Source organism: Rana temporaria, chromosome 5 (genome assembly GCF_905171775.1).
Source record: "Rana temporaria chromosome 5, aRanTem1.1, whole genome shotgun sequence".
In the NCBI taxonomy this organism is placed as follows: domain Eukaryota; kingdom Metazoa; phylum Chordata; class Amphibia; order Anura; family Ranidae; genus Rana; species Rana temporaria.
The window spans coordinates 52,340,744-52,358,645 of NC_053493.1; the positions used below are offsets into that span (position 1 = coordinate 52,340,744).

Below are 17,902 nucleotides of genomic sequence, written 5' to 3' on the forward strand. Positions count from 1 at the left end.
AAAAAAAAAAATGGTATTGTGCAACCCTAATATAAATGTACAATACTGAAGTGAAGAAGAAATAATAGAAAACAGAAAGCTGGCGACACCTCCTGGTGACATGTGAAATGACAACATCTACAAGTAGATTGATTGAAGAGGGCTACTGCAGCCTTAAAGAGTGAATTATGTTGCTTTCCTGGTTATGAAATGGAGGTAGAACATGGCTTATCATTATTTGTGTCTGAACCAGTAATATTATAATTGTATAAAAAATGCAACCCTTCTGTTAGACATCTTTTATAGTATTGTCGTGTCTCTGATAACCATATATACAGGAATTTGCATGTCTGCTCTTATGAATGTGGCTGCTCCTTTTTGATGTCAGACATTCAGAAACTCCTGGATTGTCTGTACAAAGTGCAGGACAGGTATTTGTGTGGTAACAGTAAAAATACAATAATGAAAAAAAAAAGTTGGATATGGCGAGAAGGGGGAGAGGTTTTATGGGAGTTTGCTCAGCCTCAGATAAGATCATATCTCATAATCTTTTATTTTTTATTTTTCCTGATAACTTTTTATTAAAGGTTTATGCTTTTACATACAAAAAATAGAACAAAACAAAAAGAATACAATAAAAATAAACAGAAAACAGAATATTTATACGCACATAGGGCTGTAGTTATTTTACAACTCTATAAGAATGAACGAGTAAGGCCGCGTACACACGATCGGTCAAAACCGATAAAAACAGACTGAAGGTCCGTTTTCATCGGTCCAAACTGAACGTGTGTGGGCCCCATCGGTCAGTTATCCTTCTGTCAAAAAATTTAGAACTTGCTTTAAAATTTAACCGATGGACTCCTAACCGATAGGTCAAAACCGATGGTTAGTATGCAAAAGCATCGGTTAAAAATCCACGCATGCTCAGAATCAAGTCGACGCATGCTTGGAAGCATTGCACTTCATTTTTCTCAGCACGTCGTTGTGTTTTACGTCACCGCGTTCTGACACGATCGTTTTTTAACTGATGGTGTGTAGGCACATCAGACCATTAGTCAGCTTCATCGGTTAACCGATGACAACGGTCCTTCGGACCATTGTCATCGGATGGACCGATGGTGTGTACGCGGTCTAAGAAATGGCATTACATTTATGTTTAAAAAAAAAGAAGATGAAATGGCATAAAAAAAACACAATAAGACATATGAGGATTTTTAATTCAGGCAAATATTAAATGTCAAGTGATGCAATCTTCTAATAACCATTATTGTTGTGAGGGATAACAAATATATCTCATAATCTACTTGTGGTCTGCATTAACAAGGCTGCAGTACTGTATTTTTACTTATTTTACCAAGATAAACAGAATAAAAAAAAATAAAAAAAACATACGGCTTGTAAAAAAAATACTGTAAAAAAAACCTACAAATTATTTATATTTCAGCATGGTTCTCAAGACATTTATATACTATGGAAGTGGTGTAAAATCCCTTTATTACCAGGCCATTTTTTGCGTTCAGTGCTGTGATAGTTTGACTGACAATTACTTATGCTGCGTACACACGATAGGTTAGTCTGATGAAAACGGTCTGATGGACCGTTTTCATCAGACCAAACCGATCGTGTGTGGGCCCCATAGGTTATTTATCCATAGGTTAAAAAAATAGGAACTTGTTTTAAAATTATCTGATGGATACCTAACCGATAGTAAAAAAACGATCGTCTGTAGGCACCTCCATCGGTTAAAAATCCACGCATGCTCAGAATCAAGTTGACGCATGCTTGGAAGCATTGAACTTAATTTTTTTCCGCACGTCGTTGTGTTTTACGTCACCGCGTTCTGACACGATCGTTTTTTTTAACTGATGGTGTGTAGGCACGACTGATCACCAGTCAGCTTCACCGGATAACTGATGGAAAAATCCATCAGACCGTTTTCATCAGACTAACCTGTGTACAGGGCATTAGTCATCTAACACTGTACCCCAATTAATCTTTATATCAATTAATTCTGAATAATCTCAAAGTTGAATGGCCACGTTGGTACTACCCAGCTTAATAAATTTTGACTGAAAAATGAAGGAGCTGGGTGAAAAAATCTCAACCGAACGGTGACTATATGCAAACAGATGCTGTCCCTACATGGGTATTCAGGCAGGCATGGGTGCTGCAGCTGTCTGAATGCCATAGCCAGCAGATGAAATGACTCCATCCAGGCTCTTAAGAATCGATGGAAGAATCAATTTTGCGGGGAATCTATATGTGCAGCAATAAAAGACTGACAAGAGCTCCAAGTCTCCCCCCACTTTTTTTTTTTTTTTTAACCAACATACTCCGTACTTGCATTTATAAGAATGCTGCCATATATACAAGTACAGCAGCACACAGCCATTCATGTTACTGACATGGGCTTTCTGGGTGGAAGAAATATGCTACAGTTACACTGAATGGCCTCTGGCGACCAACTCGATATTTCCTTCACCACAGAGGAGGAGAGACCAGAACTTCTCCCATGCATATCTAGAGAGCTTGTGGCAGTCTAGTGTGTGTGTGTGTGGGGGGGGGGGGGGGGGCAAGACTGGATGGACATGCTACTGGGTCTGCTGGTTTCTTTGAAAAAACTAAACTTCAGGAAGAGAGTGGCTGTGCCTTGAGGACCAGAGATGAGCTGAGAACCTGAGCCTTGTGAGGGCCTGATTGTGATTACGGAGACTTCTAGGACAACTAGCCGCCAAGAGTATTGGACTGGTCCTGTTACATACCAGGAGTGGTGAGCGGAACTACAGAGCTTAATCCCTTACTGTCCACAGTTAATGCAATAAAGGCTGCTCCTTACTTAGCACTAGCAGTCCATCAGCCATTCATTGTACATTCTTAAAACGACAGCTTCATGTGCACCACCTTACAAAAGGGCCCCAATGATAGCCAGCTATTAGTATTAAGCGCAGATACTTGTAGTCACTTTGAGGGGTACCCCTTTGTCAGAAGCACATACAGCCACCCACGAAAGAGTTGTATGCACAGAGTGCTCATGTGCAGGAGGTGTTCCCAAATACCTGGCAGAGAGTGACCTCATGTCTGTGCATACATGGAATTCTCATAATCCACATGAGGCCACTCAGTAAAACATGACCTCCAAAGAAATGTGATGTGAACATCCCAGGAGGCAGCAGATGGGGGCCCTATGTCATTTTTGCCTAGGCGAGGAAGCAGAAAATGCTTGTCTGCAGCGCAAAAGAGGCTCATTCACGATTGCTTTGGCCTCTGAAGAGTGATCTGCATTCAGATCAATCTCCAGAGAGCATCTGAAGGCATTGAAGAGGTTTTGTATAGCCTCTTCACTGCCTGCTTTAACCCCACACTAGCGTGCCGCATGGGCCACTTGCAGATTGGCCCAATTCATTTAAATAGGTCGCACAAGGCGGGCGCTATTATCAACAAAAGTGACAGGAGGTATAATTCCTGCCGGGATGCTTTGCTTTGGCATGTGGGCACCCCTGTCAGCTGCCTCTGCAGTTAAAGGGGGAGCAGTTGGGCTGCGGTAAAAACATGTCTCAACTGCGTGGTTTTAGCGCCCCTTAACCTCTAGTGTGAAAAAACCCAAAAATGTAAGAAATGTCTCCAAATTCAGAAAACAGGAGCCGGAAGCGGACAAGTCCATTGAAATGAGTGAAGGTTGACTTTTAATATTAATGTGTCTACCCATACATAATTTGCTACTATAACTATATTTATTCATTATTGATGTTATTGATGATGATCTGTGAACTGCTAGTGACAAGTGTGTGTGATCTTTTTAGCAGGCATTTCTGTTCAATGGGGTTCCTGAGAATATTGTGGAGGCTGCCAAACCAGGAGCTCTAAGCCTCGTACACACGACCGAACATGTCTGCTGAAACTGGTCCGACCGGACCAGATTCCCGGCCTAGCGGACAGGTTTCCAGTGGACAAATGTTTCTTAGCATGCTATGAAACATGTCCGCTGGAACCATGTCCGTCGGACATGTCCGATGGTTAGTACAACTCATCGGACATGTCCGCTCGGCCGAAAGCCCTCGCATGCGTCGAAATGATTCGACGCATGCGTGGAAGCATTGACCTTCCAGGGTCGCGCACGTTGCCGCGTCATCATCACGGCCACGTCACCGCGTTCGCTGTCCGTGGGGATTTTGGTCTGATGGTGTGTACACACATCAGACCAAAATCTGGCAGCGGACATGTCCGATGAAAACGGTCCGGCGGACCGTTTTCATTGGACTGTCCGACCGTGTGTACAAGGCCTATGAACCAGTGAAGTGAAGAAGCACGATATTGGAGAGAAGGTGGAATTACTCCATGAAGAGGTAATGAAGTGGTTAAGTCTTCTAAGAAGATGCTTGTCATTTCCCTTAAATCATTTATTTCATCTAGAAAAGGAGACAGCTTGGCTACATTACACAGAAACCTTGTATGGCTCATTTTAGAGGCTCCTGGCCCATCTCCCAAACCACTGATCATATTATAGGATTCTAATTTGTTTCTGATTGGGAAATTACACATCATGATGTACCTTTCTCTCACTGCTCTCCCTCTAGGACCAACATCTCTAGTTTTCCTTATATCTATAATGTTTATTTGATCTGTCAGATGAACAGAATTATGAATGGCACATTTTTCTAAGGCTGACCATACATGGAACCACCAGCTACAATTCTAGTTTTATGTGGCCCTGTCCGCACCCTACCACCCCATATCCTCTGATGTGAAAATCGAAGGAGCCAGGTGGAAAAATGTTGGTCAAACAGTGACTGCATCCAGTCCTTTGGTGTTGGCTGTCAGAATAATATAGCCGGCAGAGAGATTCCTCCATCCAGGCTGTTTAACAAGGATAGGGGATAATTTGCAACTTTTTTTATGCATTATTTTTTTGGCTTTGTAAAGGAAGTATATGGAAAGTTTGTGCCAACTATCCCACATATTCAACAAAGCAGTATTTTTGATTTATACATTATTTGCATTTTGTGATATTTCACTAGTTATAAAGGAAAAAAAACTAATGCCCTGTACACACGATCGGTCCATCCGATGAAAACGGACTGATGGATTTTTTCATCAGTTATCCGATGAAGCTGACTGATGATCAGTCGTGCCTACACACCATCGGTTAAAAAAACGATCGTGTCAGAACGCGGTGACATAAAACACAACGACGTGCTGAGAAAAATGAAGTTCAATGCTTCCGAGCATGCGTCGACTTGATTCTGAGCATGCATGGATTTGTAACCGATGGACGTGCCCACAGACGATCGTTTTTTTCTATTGTGATGGAGCTAAATAAAATTAATATTTTTATGTTTGTTGCTTTTCTCCTGAACTACTCAAATGTTGCTTTTCTTTCCTTATATTGTTTTATTTATTTTATTTCTTGATCTATATATCTATCTATCTATATATATATATATATATATATATATATATATATATATATACAGTACAGACCAAAAGTTTGGACACACCTTCTCATTCAAAGAGTTTTCTTTATTTTCATGACTATGAAAAATGTAGATTCACACTGAAGGCATCAAAACTAAATACAAAAATAATTAAAATATATTTCATATTCTAGGTTCTTCAAAGTAGCAACCCTTTGCTTTGATTACTGCTTGGCACACTCTTGACATTCTCTTGATGAGCTTCAAGAGGTAGTCACCTGGCGCAGCACCCCATCACTCTCCTTCTTGGTCAAATAACCCTTACACAGCCTGGAGGTGTGTTTGGGGTCATTGTCCTGTTGAAAAATAAATGATGGTCCAACTAAACGCAAACCGGATGGAATAGCATGCCGCTGCAAGATGCTGTCTTAGCCATGCCGGTTCAGTATGCCTTCAATTTTGAATAAATCCCCAACAGTGTCACCAGCAAAGCACCCCCACACCATCACACCTCCTCCTCCATGCTTCACGGTGGGAACCAGGCATGTAGAGTCCATCCGTTCACCTTTTCTGCGTTGCACAAAGACACAGGGGTTGGAACCAAAGATCTCAAGTTTGGACTCATCAGACCAAAGCACAGATTTCCACTGGTCTAATGTCCATTCCTTGTGTTCTTTAGCCCAAACACGTCTCTTCTGCTTGTTGCCTTTCTTTAGCAGTGGTTTCCTAGCAGATATTCTACCATGAAGGCCTGATTCACACAGTCTCCTCTTAACAGTTCTAGAGATGTGTCTGCTGCAAAAGGTGGCTACTGTGAAGAACTTAGAATATTAAATATATTTTCAGTTGTTTCACACTTTTTTGTTATGTATAATTCCACATGTGTTCATTCATAGTTTTGATGCCTTCAGTGTGAATCTACAATTTTCATAGTCATGAAAATAAAAAAAACTCTGATTGAGAAGATGTGTCCAAACTTGTGGTCTGTACTGTATATATATATATATATATATATATATATATATATATATATATATATATATATATATATATACATATGTATGTATGGGTATATACTACAAGTGTTATTATCCTTAAATGAAGTAACAGATTATAGAGTTAAATCTCGGCCCAGGAAGGGATAAATGAAGACAGCTGTTACTTCTTACTCCAAACCCCTCCCTTGTACTCTTACTCACTCCAAAGCCCCCGCCATCGAAAAAACAAATATGACGACTGTGGAAGTAATAAGTGTGCTACGAGGACTCCGTGCCAAGAATAGACTCACAGGAAGAGACCCTTATATGGACTAAGCCAATCAGTTGTTCTCATGTGAATGATGTCATTCTGTCTATAAAGCTATGGTAATAAAAGGGTTCGGTCTCTTTACGGCTGGACACAGGAAGCAAGCAGTCTGTTCCTCGCTCTCTGCATGTTTTCATAACTTGGATCAGAGGCAGAATGGGTTTTTATGCTCTAGAGTTGTGCTAGAGATCAATCCTTTTCACTATCGGTTAGTTAACCATCAGATAATTTTAAAACAAGTTCCTCGTTTTTTAACGGATGGATAAAAAACCGATGGGGCCCACACACGATCGGTTAGTCTGATGAAAACGGTCCATCAGACCGTTTTCATCAGACAAACTGATCGTGTGTACGCGGCATAAGGCTATAACTAGGGTTGGGACTTTATGTGAGGCAATAAGTATATAAACAGTTGTATGCAAAAGTTTAGGAACCCCTGACAATTTCCATGATTATCATTTATAAATATTTGGGTGTTTGGATCAGCAATTTCATTTTGATCTATCAAATAACTGAAGGGCACAGTACTATTTCAGTAGTGAAATGAGGTTTATTGGATTAACAGAAAATCCTATGCATCAAAACAAAATTAGACAGGTGCATAAATTTGGGCACCCCAACAGAAAAATCACATCAATATTTAGTAGAGCAGAAATAACAGCCTCTAGACGCTTCCTATAGCCTGTGATCAGGGCTCAAGTCCTGCGGGAACGCGTGGGAACGGAGTTCCTGCACTTTTTTCACAGCAGGAACTCAGTTCCCTTTGCAGGACTAGTGCAGCCGAGAGCAGCCAAGCCGCCCGAGCCAATCCTTCACTAAGCGGCGATGCCCAGCTCGAGTCACTGTCGGGGGCAGGCGAACCTTAGTAATCCTTTATGTTACTGGCCGCTTCCTGTATATGGATTCATCAGGTAGTGTGCAGGTATTCCGTCACTTTCTCGATCCCGCAATGTCTCCTGGGAGCTTTTGTCATTGTTCCCAGGAGACATTGCGGAGGTCTGCCGCTAGTTATCGTGGGATTTAGAAAGATTTAGAAAAAAACACATGCGGTTTAGTAATTATGCTTATCAGCGTATCATTTTTTTTTTTTGGTGGGGGAGTGTATCTTGGGTGGGAGTTCCCACACTTTTTTCCCCAGGACTTGACCCCTGCCTGTAATGAGTGTCTGTATTTTGGATGAATGTATTTTGGACCATTCCTCTTTACAAAACATCTCCAGTTCAGTTAGGTTTGATGGTTGCCGAGCATGGACAGCCCACTTCAAATCACCCCACAGATGTTCAATGATATTCAGGTCTGGGGACTAGGATAGCCATTCCAGAACATTGTACTTGTTCCTCTGCATAAATGCAGAGTAGATTTTAAGGAGTGTTTTGGGTCGTTGTCTTGTTGAAATATCCATCCCCGGCGTAACTACAACTTTGTGACTGATTCCTCAACATTATTCTCAAGAATCTGACATTGAGTGAAATCCATGCGACCCTCAACTTTAACCAGATTCCCAGTACCGGCACTGGCTACACAGCCCCACAGCACGATGGAACCTCCACCAAATTTTACTCTGGGTAGCAAGTGTTTTTCTTGGAATGCTGTGTTCTTTTGCTGCCATGCATAATGCCCCTTGTTATGACCAAATAACTACATCTTTCTTTCATCAGTCCACAGCACCTTATTCCAAAATGAAGCTGGCTTGTCCAAATGTGCGTTTGCATACCTCAAGCGACTCCGTTTGTGGCGTGTGTGCAGAAAAGGCTTATTTCCCATCACTCTCCCATACAGCTTCTCCCTGTGCAAAGTGAATTGTTGAAGGATGCACAGTGACACCATCTGCAGCAAGTTGATGTTGTAGGTCTTTGGAGGTGGTATGTGGGCTGTTTTTGACCGTTCTCACCATCCTTTGCCTCTCCAATATTTAATGTGGGCTGCCACTTCTGGCCTTAACAAGAACTGTGTATGTGGTCTTCCATTTCCTCACTATGTTCCTCACAGTGGACACTGACAGCTTGTATCTCTGCGATAACTTTTTGTAGCCTTCCCCTAAACCATAATGTAGAACAATCTTTGTTTTCAGGTCATTTGAGAGTTGTTTTGAGGCCCCCATGTTGCCACTCTTCAGAGGAGAGTCAAAGAGAACAACAACTTTCAATTGACCACCTTAAATACCTTTTCTTATGATTGGATGCACCCGTCTATGAAGTTCAAGGCTTAATGAGCTCACCAAACCAATTCTGTGTTCCAATTGATCAGTGCTAAGTAGTTACAGGTATTCAAATCAACAAAATGACAAGGGTGCCCAAATTTATGCACATGTCTAATTTCTGAAATATTACTGTGTCCTTCAGTTATTTTATAGATCAAAATGAAATTGCTGATCCAAACACCCAAATATTTATAAATGACAATCATGGAAATTGTCAGGGGTTCCTAAACTTTTGCATACGACTGTAGTGTCTATCGTGCATGCTTATAACAGCAACGCCAATGAAGCCACAGGTTACTCTAGCTATAGTTTGATGTTCGAACAGTGGGCAGGGCTGCCAGCAGACTTGGCCTTCGGCACATACCTCGACCATACCTCAGCAACTTCCCACAGAGGGTATGTGGATCACCTGCAGAGACGTCTGAAGACCGCCTATGATAAGGCTCAAGCCTTAGATGACCAAACATCCCCAGTTTCAGGGGACAGTCCCCAGATTGAGGACACTGTCCCCGGACCAAGTCTGTCCCCGGTTTTGTCCCCGGATTGGATTTGAACAGGGGCTGGGACAATTTCAAAGACAGTCAGTGCAGAATTAAAAATACAGGGCCAGATTCACGTAGCTCAGCGGATCTATAGATCCGCTCGATCTACGTGAATTAAGATCCGCTCCCGCAAGTTTAGGAGGCAAGTGGCTAATTCACAAACCACTTACCTCCAAACTTGCGACGGCGGATCCTAAATCCCCCGGCGGAATTCAAATTCCGCAGCTAGGGGAGTGTACTATTTAAATCAGGCGCGTTTCCGCGCCGATTTAAATGCGCATGCGCCGTCCGGGGAATTTCCCGGCGTGCATTGCTCCCACTGACGTTGCTAGGACGTCAGTGGTTTCGACGCTTACGTAAACGACGTCTGTCCGTATTCGAGAACGACTTACGCAAACGACGTTAAAAAATTCAAATTTGACGCGGGAACGCCGGCTATACTTAACATTGGCTGCGCCTGATAAAAGAAGGGGTAAGTATACGACGGGTACGCCGCTACGGAAACGTCGTAAGAAGACTGCGTCGGGTTCGCGTACGTTCGTGAATTTGCGTATCTCGCTGATTTACATATTATTTATCGTAAATCAGCGGGAACGCCCCGGCGCCATTTTTAAATTGAAAAATAGATCCGACAGTGTAACACAGTGTAACACTGTCGGATCTAGCCCTATCTATGCGTAACTGATTCTATGAATCAGGCGCATAGATAGGACCAGTGTAAGTCAGAGATACGATGGTGTATCTGTAGATACACCGTCGTATCTCTTTGTGAATCTGGCCCACAAATTCTAGTGTGAATGATCCCTAGGTTGTTTAATGTAAAAATGTCTGCACCTTGCTGCAGTGTTGTGGTGTGAGCAGGGCACATAGGGCCTGATCCACAAAAGGGATACGCCGTCGTATCCCTGTTTCTATCTATGGAACTGATCCACAGAATCAGTTTCTCATAGATAGGCAGAAGCTCCGACATGTGTAAGGGACTTACACTGCCGGATCTTAGGATGCAGTACCGCAGCCGCCGCTGGGGGCATTTCTCGTCGAAATCCAGCGTCGGGTATTCAAATTAGCACTTACGGAGATCCACGAAGCTTTTACGCTTCGTTTTTTAGGGCTGCTTTTACAAAGTGTAAAGTTAGTACACCTTGTAAAAGTAGACCCTTCTTTCCCGCGACGCTGTCAAATGTTTTTTTTTAAAAAAAAATTCCCGCCGCATCTCTTTTTTTCCCCGACGCAACTTTTTTTACCCGGCGCGATTCACAAAACTCGGCGTAACGTAACTTTGCGCAAAGCACGTCGGGAAAATCGCGTCGGGAGCATGCGCAGTACGTCCGGTGCGGGAGCGCGCCTAATTTAAATGGGACTCGCCCCATTAGATTAGGAACGCCTTGCGCCGGACGGATTTAAGTTACACCGCTCAAAATTTCTAGGTAAGTACTTTGTGGACCGGGCACTTAGGTAGAGATTTTGCGGTGGTGTAACTTAAACGGGAAAAATTAAGTTACGCCGGGTTTTTGTGGATCAGGCCCATAGAAACCAATTGTCTTCTTTGTGCTCAGGTGTTTTATCGAGATGGTTCCCCTATTGGATAGGGTCCGGCTTCGACTGCGCAGGCGCAACGCATGCACAATCGGAGCCGACGGAAATCTCTAAAGGCTGAACAGTTGTTTGTCAGCTGTAGACGGAGCATGCGCAATAAACACGGCGCTCGATCCCGATGCTTGGGGCTGGTTATACACGCCGCTCACTCTATACAGCAAGGGGCGGATATGGTTAGAAGAGGTATGATGGCCAGTGGTTTATGATGGACAGTGCTTTTTTGAAAGGGGCGGATGCTTTTCTCAAATGCTTGGATCTCAATACAACAAGGGGAAAGCAAGGGGCGGATGTTTTTTTCAATACAGCAAGGGGCAGTTATGGTTATAAGAGGCCGCATTATGCCCAGTGCTTCATGATGGGCAGTGCTTTTCTCAAAACCATCCCCCAAAAAAGCACTGCTCAATAACACATCCACCCCTTTCAAAAAAGCACTGCCCATCATGCCTCTTCTACCCATATCTGCCCCTTTGTGAAAAGCATCCGCCCCTTGCTGTATGAAGCGAGCGGCGAGCACAACCAGCCCCAAGCATCTGGAGCGAGCGCCGTGTTTATTGCGCATGCTCCGTCTACAGCTGACGAAAAGCTGTTCAGCCTCTGAGATTTTCGTTGGCTCCGATTGCGCCTGCGCAGTCCAGGCCGGACCCTATCCGATAGGGCAGGGGTCTTGTAGTTCCGCAACAGCTGGAGGGCCGTAGTTTGAGGATCCCTGCGATAGGGGAACCATATCGATAGAACAACAGCATTGTTGATCTGTACAGATGATGTGAATAAGCCCTCTTATTTTTGTCTCCGGTTGAGCTTTTCTCACTTTCCACCCTTCACATACCTCCCAACTTTTTGAGATGGGAATGAGGGACACCTGTCAGCAAAAGTGTGGAGGCATAGGATACACCCCCTGACACACCCCCTTAAAGGAGAATTGTACAAAAAACAAGATTGGTTAAACCCACAAGTGCATGTTTTACCTCTACTATTCTATTATATTGGCTTTTGGAATTTACAAATGCAGCAATTTAGAAATCGGATGAAAGGTTTAGGGCTGGAAAACACTTTTTGATAGATAAAAAGTGCATTTTATATACATCTATATAGATCAGACCAAAATGAGGGACAAATGAGGAGGAAAGAGGGACAGAGAGACATTGCTCCAAATCAGGGACAGTCCCTCGAAATCAGGGACAGTTGGGACTGCTATGCCTTCACCCCTCAGCTGTAGTACAGAAAGTGCAGGAACATCTCCCTAATCACACACACACACACATGAACACAAGAGTTAAAACCTTTTTTTATTTTTTTTATTCACATTTTACCAAATGATCCAAAACAATAAAAACACAACCCCGCCCATCCCCAGCGTACAAAATGGCTGCTGTCACGTGACGTGCTGCTCAATGTGGTGAAGAAAATACTGCTTTCAATAAAGTTGTTGAAGAAGTAAAAGAAAAGGACCGGGGCGTGCGTTTGCGTGTTTACGCAGATCTCCGCGGACTACACTTCCCATGATGCCGTGCGGTGAACAATGACAGATGGTGCCAGGATGAAGGCTGCGGGCTCCAGTGCTGCGATCACAGGTGACTGGCGGTGTGTGTGTACGTCCGCCCGGTGTGGTTGGAGGTCGGGGCTGCTGTGCTCGGTGCCGGGCTGTGTATCTGGGTGTTGTGTGTGATGTTGGGCCGCATCAGGCGACCTTTGTATCCATCGCAGTGCTGTCACCTGACAGCTCGGTGTATGGACCTTCTAATATAGAGAGGAGGGCATCACCTCCCCCCCCCCCCCCTCTCAGGACAGGGGAGCCCCTCCCCCCAGGTAATGATATACAATGGAAGCTGGCTGGTTGTGATTCTATTCCAGACCCAACAAGGGGGGTGGATTATATTGCAGTTTATCAATCCTTACAATCTATTGTCGTGTTTTTTTACATGCATTTGTGGTGTATTTTTTCCCAATCTTGCATCTCCTTGGCGGTCTATTCCGTCTTCATTGGGCTTTTATGTGCACTGCGGTGCGTTTTTTTTTTGTGCATTTGCAGCACCGAAAAAATGCCGCTTGCTGCCCCTTTTGCCCTGCACCAGTATGCGCTATTCCCATAGGATAAGATCCATTTTGGACTGTCTGCACTGTTGGCATGCGATCAAAAATGCATCTGGTGTGATGGCGTCCTTGGGGCTCATTCACCTCAGAAACTGCACATAACTGAGCCTTTTTCACTGCATGTTCACATGTATTTGAAACGTGTTAAACGCGCTTGACGCACGCTTGAGTGCGTTTTGATCTGTGTGTGTGTGATGTGTGTGTGTGTGTGTGTGTGTGTGTGTGTGTATATATATATATATATATATGTATGTATGTGTGTGTGTGTGTGTGTGTGTGTGTGTATATATATATATATATATATATATATATATATATATATATATATATATATATATATTAGTGCTGTCAAGCAATTACAATTTTTAATCGCATTAATGTCATAGTTAACTCACGATTAATCGCGCTATTAAGGAGGTTCACCCTTTAAAACATTTTTTTTTTTTTTTGTTTTCTTATTTATTTTATTTTTTTTTATAATATTAAATTGTGTTTTTTTTATTTTTTTACATTTTGATCACTTTTATTGCTGTCACAAGGAATGTAAACATCCCTTGTGACAGCAATAGGTGGTAACAGGTACTCTTTATGGAGGGATCGGGGGTCTAAAAGACCTCCGAGCCCTCCTTTGCACTTCAAAGTATTCAGATCGCCGAAAATGGCGATTCTGAATACTGTGTACTTTTTTAAATCCGGCGCCATTGGCAGCCGAGAAACCCGGAAGTGACGTCATGACGCCGCTTCCGTGGTTTCAATGCGGAGACTGAATCAAAGCCGCTTATGGCTTAGTGTCAGTCTCCAACCTGGACACAGAAGGCGGCGGATCTAGGATCGGGTCTCCCGGTGGGACGGGAGGCCTGGTCCGGTATAACCCCCGAACGCCGCCTCGTTAATCGCGCGATAAAAAAATTGACGGCGTTAACATGGGTTTGCGTTAACGCCGTTAATAGCGCGTTTAACTGACAGCACTAATATATATATATATATATATATATATATATATATATATATATATATATATATATATATATATATATATATATATATATATATATATATATATATATATATATATATATATATCTATATCTCATGGCTTTAGGGCCCTTTCACACCGTTTGCATGTTTAACTGCAATCCAACTGTATAGACGGCCCAAACTCAGGGTAATCCTATGGGCATCGTTCACATCATTGCAGCGCAGTTCAAATAAAAAAAAATAGAGCATGCTGCATTTTCCTACAGCACAAATGCAGGGAACGCACTATGAGTGCACTTCAAATGCACTGTGCCCCTAAGCCAAGAAAGCCAAGTCCAAAATGTATAGTAAAATGCAGTGCTAAACGCATTCAAGGGCGTTTCAAATGTAAACATTAAGTCAAAAACATGCAGTTATGTGTATGGGCTCTAAAAGGGCGTGGTGTGGGTGCAGCGCGTTTGCATCTCCTTTTTTTTTTTTTTTTTTCTCTTTTCTGCACTGCAATGATGTGAACTATTTGGGCTGTCTATGCAGTTGGCGTGCAGTTCAACATGCATCTGACTACATGTGAAAGGGCCCTTAGAGTTTTTCCTTTGTATTATTTTCCCCCCGGTGGTCCTGCCGATAACACACTTCCTGTTTTAGGGTGACAACATTCCCTGTGCTGTGTCTATGGAGGTACTAAACAAGTAAAAAAGGCGCAAAACACAGGTACCTCAAGTAGTGGTACCCAATAGTCCAAGGGCAAAGGTAAGAATATGTGTGTGTGTGTGTGTGTGTGTGTGTGTGTGTGTGTGTGTGTGTGTGTGTGTGTGTGTATATATATGTATGTATGTATGTATGTGTATATATATATATATATGTGTGTGTGTGTGTGTGTGTGTGTGTGTGTGTGTGTGTGTATATATATATATATATATACACACACACACACACACACACACACACACACACAACACTATATGGCAGGGTATCAGTCAGGGCAGCCACCAAGAAAACCAAAAGCCGGTTCCGGTATACTAGGAAAAAAAACAAGAAGAGGGGCGCCTCTGAGTATGTATCGTGAGAATAATTTAATAAACAACAACATCCACTCACATGGAGAACAGGTAAGTTGCATTCAAATCCGGTTGCTGGGCTGAAGAGATGAAAGTGTGACAGCAAGTCCTGTAAAGCTGGCACCACATCAGATCCGTGCAGGATGGAGTGGGATGGCTGAGCACAGCGTGGTTTTCTTCAGTGATCCAGACTTGGGCATATCCTAGTCTATCAGGAAAAATCCATCTGATAAGAATATGGGTTCCAGGTAATAGGTGTAGTGGAGAGTGACAAGAGTCAGTGGTTATGGCCAGCCGCACTGTGGCTTTGGTGTGTACTCGGTCTCTGTAAATTGAAAAGTAAACACGGCCATGTATTCAAAGTGAGACTAGAGGAGCATCACAGCACGGCGCCCGGCAATGACATCACACACATGCGACATGTTTCGAAGCTAGCAAGCCATTGATGGGGGGGGAAAAAAGGCCGCACCTTGCTTGAAAACGAGGTGCGGCCTTTTTTCCATCAATGGCTTGCTAGCTTCGAAACATGTCGCATGTGTGTGATGTCATTGCCGGGCGCCGTGCTGTGATGCTCCTCTAGTCTCACTTTGAATACACAGCCGTGTTTACTTTTCAATTTACAGAGATTTATTCAGAGTTAAAGAAAATGACAAATTTTAGATTGTTACCATAACCATAAAAGAGGAAAATCTTCTGATTGGGACACTAGTTCTGATGACAACCAGGGATTCCCTCACTTTTGGAGGGATTGTCTCTCACTTCCTGTCTTGGATATAGGACAGGACAGGAAGAGAAGGAAAATCTCCTCGATGGGGGCTAGAAACCTCTTCCCTTTCATACTCACTTGGTCCCATTTCCTGTATTCAACTATTCTGGATGATGGCACATTGTTTGTTTTATATTGCTTATCAGTCTTAATTGAGCCCATACTCAAAGCTTGGGTTTGAAATAGGGCTGTTAATGATTACAATTTTCATGTTCGATTAATCGTTTTTTTTTTGATAAAGGGTCACTAAAGGAAATTTTTTTTTTTTTTTTTAGCTAAATAGCTTCCTTTACCTTACTGCAGTACTGGTTTCATGTCCTCATTGTTCGTTTTTGCTTTGAGGTAGCTGTAATTCTGCTGTGATCTCCACACTTCCTGGTTGCCTGTTTCCTTATAACCATCATACTGGGAGATTTTCACGGTGGTCTGAGCTGTCATTACTGTGTGTCTAAAACTCCATCAGATTAATTTTAAAAACAAAACACTGCCCTGGATTTGTTTTGTTTTTGTTCTGTGAGTCTTCCCGACTCACCTCTCACCCGGAACTTCATGTATGTACCTTTAAAAACGAAAGTGAAACTAGAGGCACATTATATGATAGATTAAATTCAATTTTTAAAAGGAATCAGTTAACTTTTATGTCTCTATACCCAATAAACAGTCATTTCAGCAAACATTTTTTTTTCGTTTAGTGACCCATTAATTATAATGCACATGCATTTTTCGGATCACCACCATATGTAGCCCCCACTGTAATTTCCACAGACATCTCCCCCACTGTATAGGAAGATTAGTGCTTGCTTAGTCTTACCAGAGAAGCCGGCCGAACACGAGCAGTTAAGGCCGGGTGATGACGTTAGCGCGCCGCTCTAGGCTCACCTAGGCCGCCGCCGGGTGGACCAAGACGGCCTTTCCTATTACCGAGGCAGCAGCGAAGCTCCGCGGATCACGTGGTGACCCGTTCGGATCATGGATCATTTACGAACCGTTGCACCAGAATTTTGATCGATCAAAAAATTGCCGATTAATCGAGGAATTAATCTTTCATTTCCACAGCCCTAGTTTGAAATCATGCGAGTTCAGTTTATCCGTGAATAAGATGCACCTGATTGTGTGGGGTCATGTCATTTCCTGGATGAGTGGGGGGAGGGGAGCGGGAGTTTTGACAGTTAAAAGTGGTCAAGTGTACAAATTATTATTATATATATTTTTTTATACTTGTTGGGGTTAATTTACTAAAAGGAAGTAAGATGTTCACTTTGTAAGAAATCTTTTCTCAGAACTTGGTGAAATTTCACTTTAAAGGGTAAGTTCACACGTTACACCTGTATTTACCTGCAAAAAAAATTTGCTTTTTTTTTTTTTTTTTTTCCTTCTCTCTTTTCATATTGGAGGCTAGGTTCACACTGCTGCAAATTCGATTTTACCGCGATTTCGCAGCTGCAGTTTTGCAGCGATTTTGCTGCGATTTAAGAGACATCTGTGCAGGGTTCAATGTAAATCGCGGCCCAAAATCGCAAAAAGTAGTACAGGAACTACTTTTTGAAATCGGTGCAGCGCCGCAGATGCGGCGTCGCACCGATTAGGACGGTGCCATTGCCGGCAAATGCCGCCGATTTAAGATGCGATTTGACATGTGAAATCGCATCTCAAATCGTACCTAGTGTGAACCTGGGCTAAAGGATTTATTTTTTTTTACAAAAAAGGTAATTTTCTCCTTTTAAGAAGAATAGCACCCATGTGCAAGGGGTGGGTAAAAAAAAGCACCTTTTCCTCGCACATGATTGGATGATGGAAGTTGGCAGAGCTTCACCTCATTCAATAAGCTCTGGGGAAAATTCCTTGGCAGATTTCTGCATGTTTCTGATGTTAGGATCTCCTTGTACTCTGTTTCTAATCTCCTTTTATGTTGTGCAGCATTTTGATCTCAGGTTTACCTTTTTGTACCATTCCGAGGACCATTATGGCAGACA

General features: G+C 42.7%; 1 protein-coding gene across 5 annotated transcripts in view; it reads left to right on the forward strand.

Annotated features, from left to right (window-relative positions):
• Positions 1-12,448: 12,448 nt before the first annotated feature.
• ACBD5 (acyl-CoA binding domain containing 5) overlaps positions 12,449-17,902 on the forward strand; it is a 42,287-nt gene continuing 36,833 nt past the window's right edge. Inside the window, exons 1-3 of one of the 5 annotated variants that reach the window (XM_040352571.1) lie at positions 12,449-12,607; positions 14,751-14,855; positions 17,847-17,902. The exon at positions 17,847-17,902 is cut by the window's right edge and continues 66 nt beyond it. In XM_040352571.1, the coding sequence (XP_040208505.1) occupies positions 17,893-17,902 (10 nt within the window). In that variant the 5' untranslated portion in view covers positions 12,449-12,607; positions 14,751-14,855; positions 17,847-17,892. The remainder of the gene's footprint in view (positions 12,608-14,750; positions 14,856-17,846) is intronic. The other 4 variants (XM_040352570.1, XM_040352572.1, XM_040352573.1 and 1 more) reach the window with 4 other exon arrangements.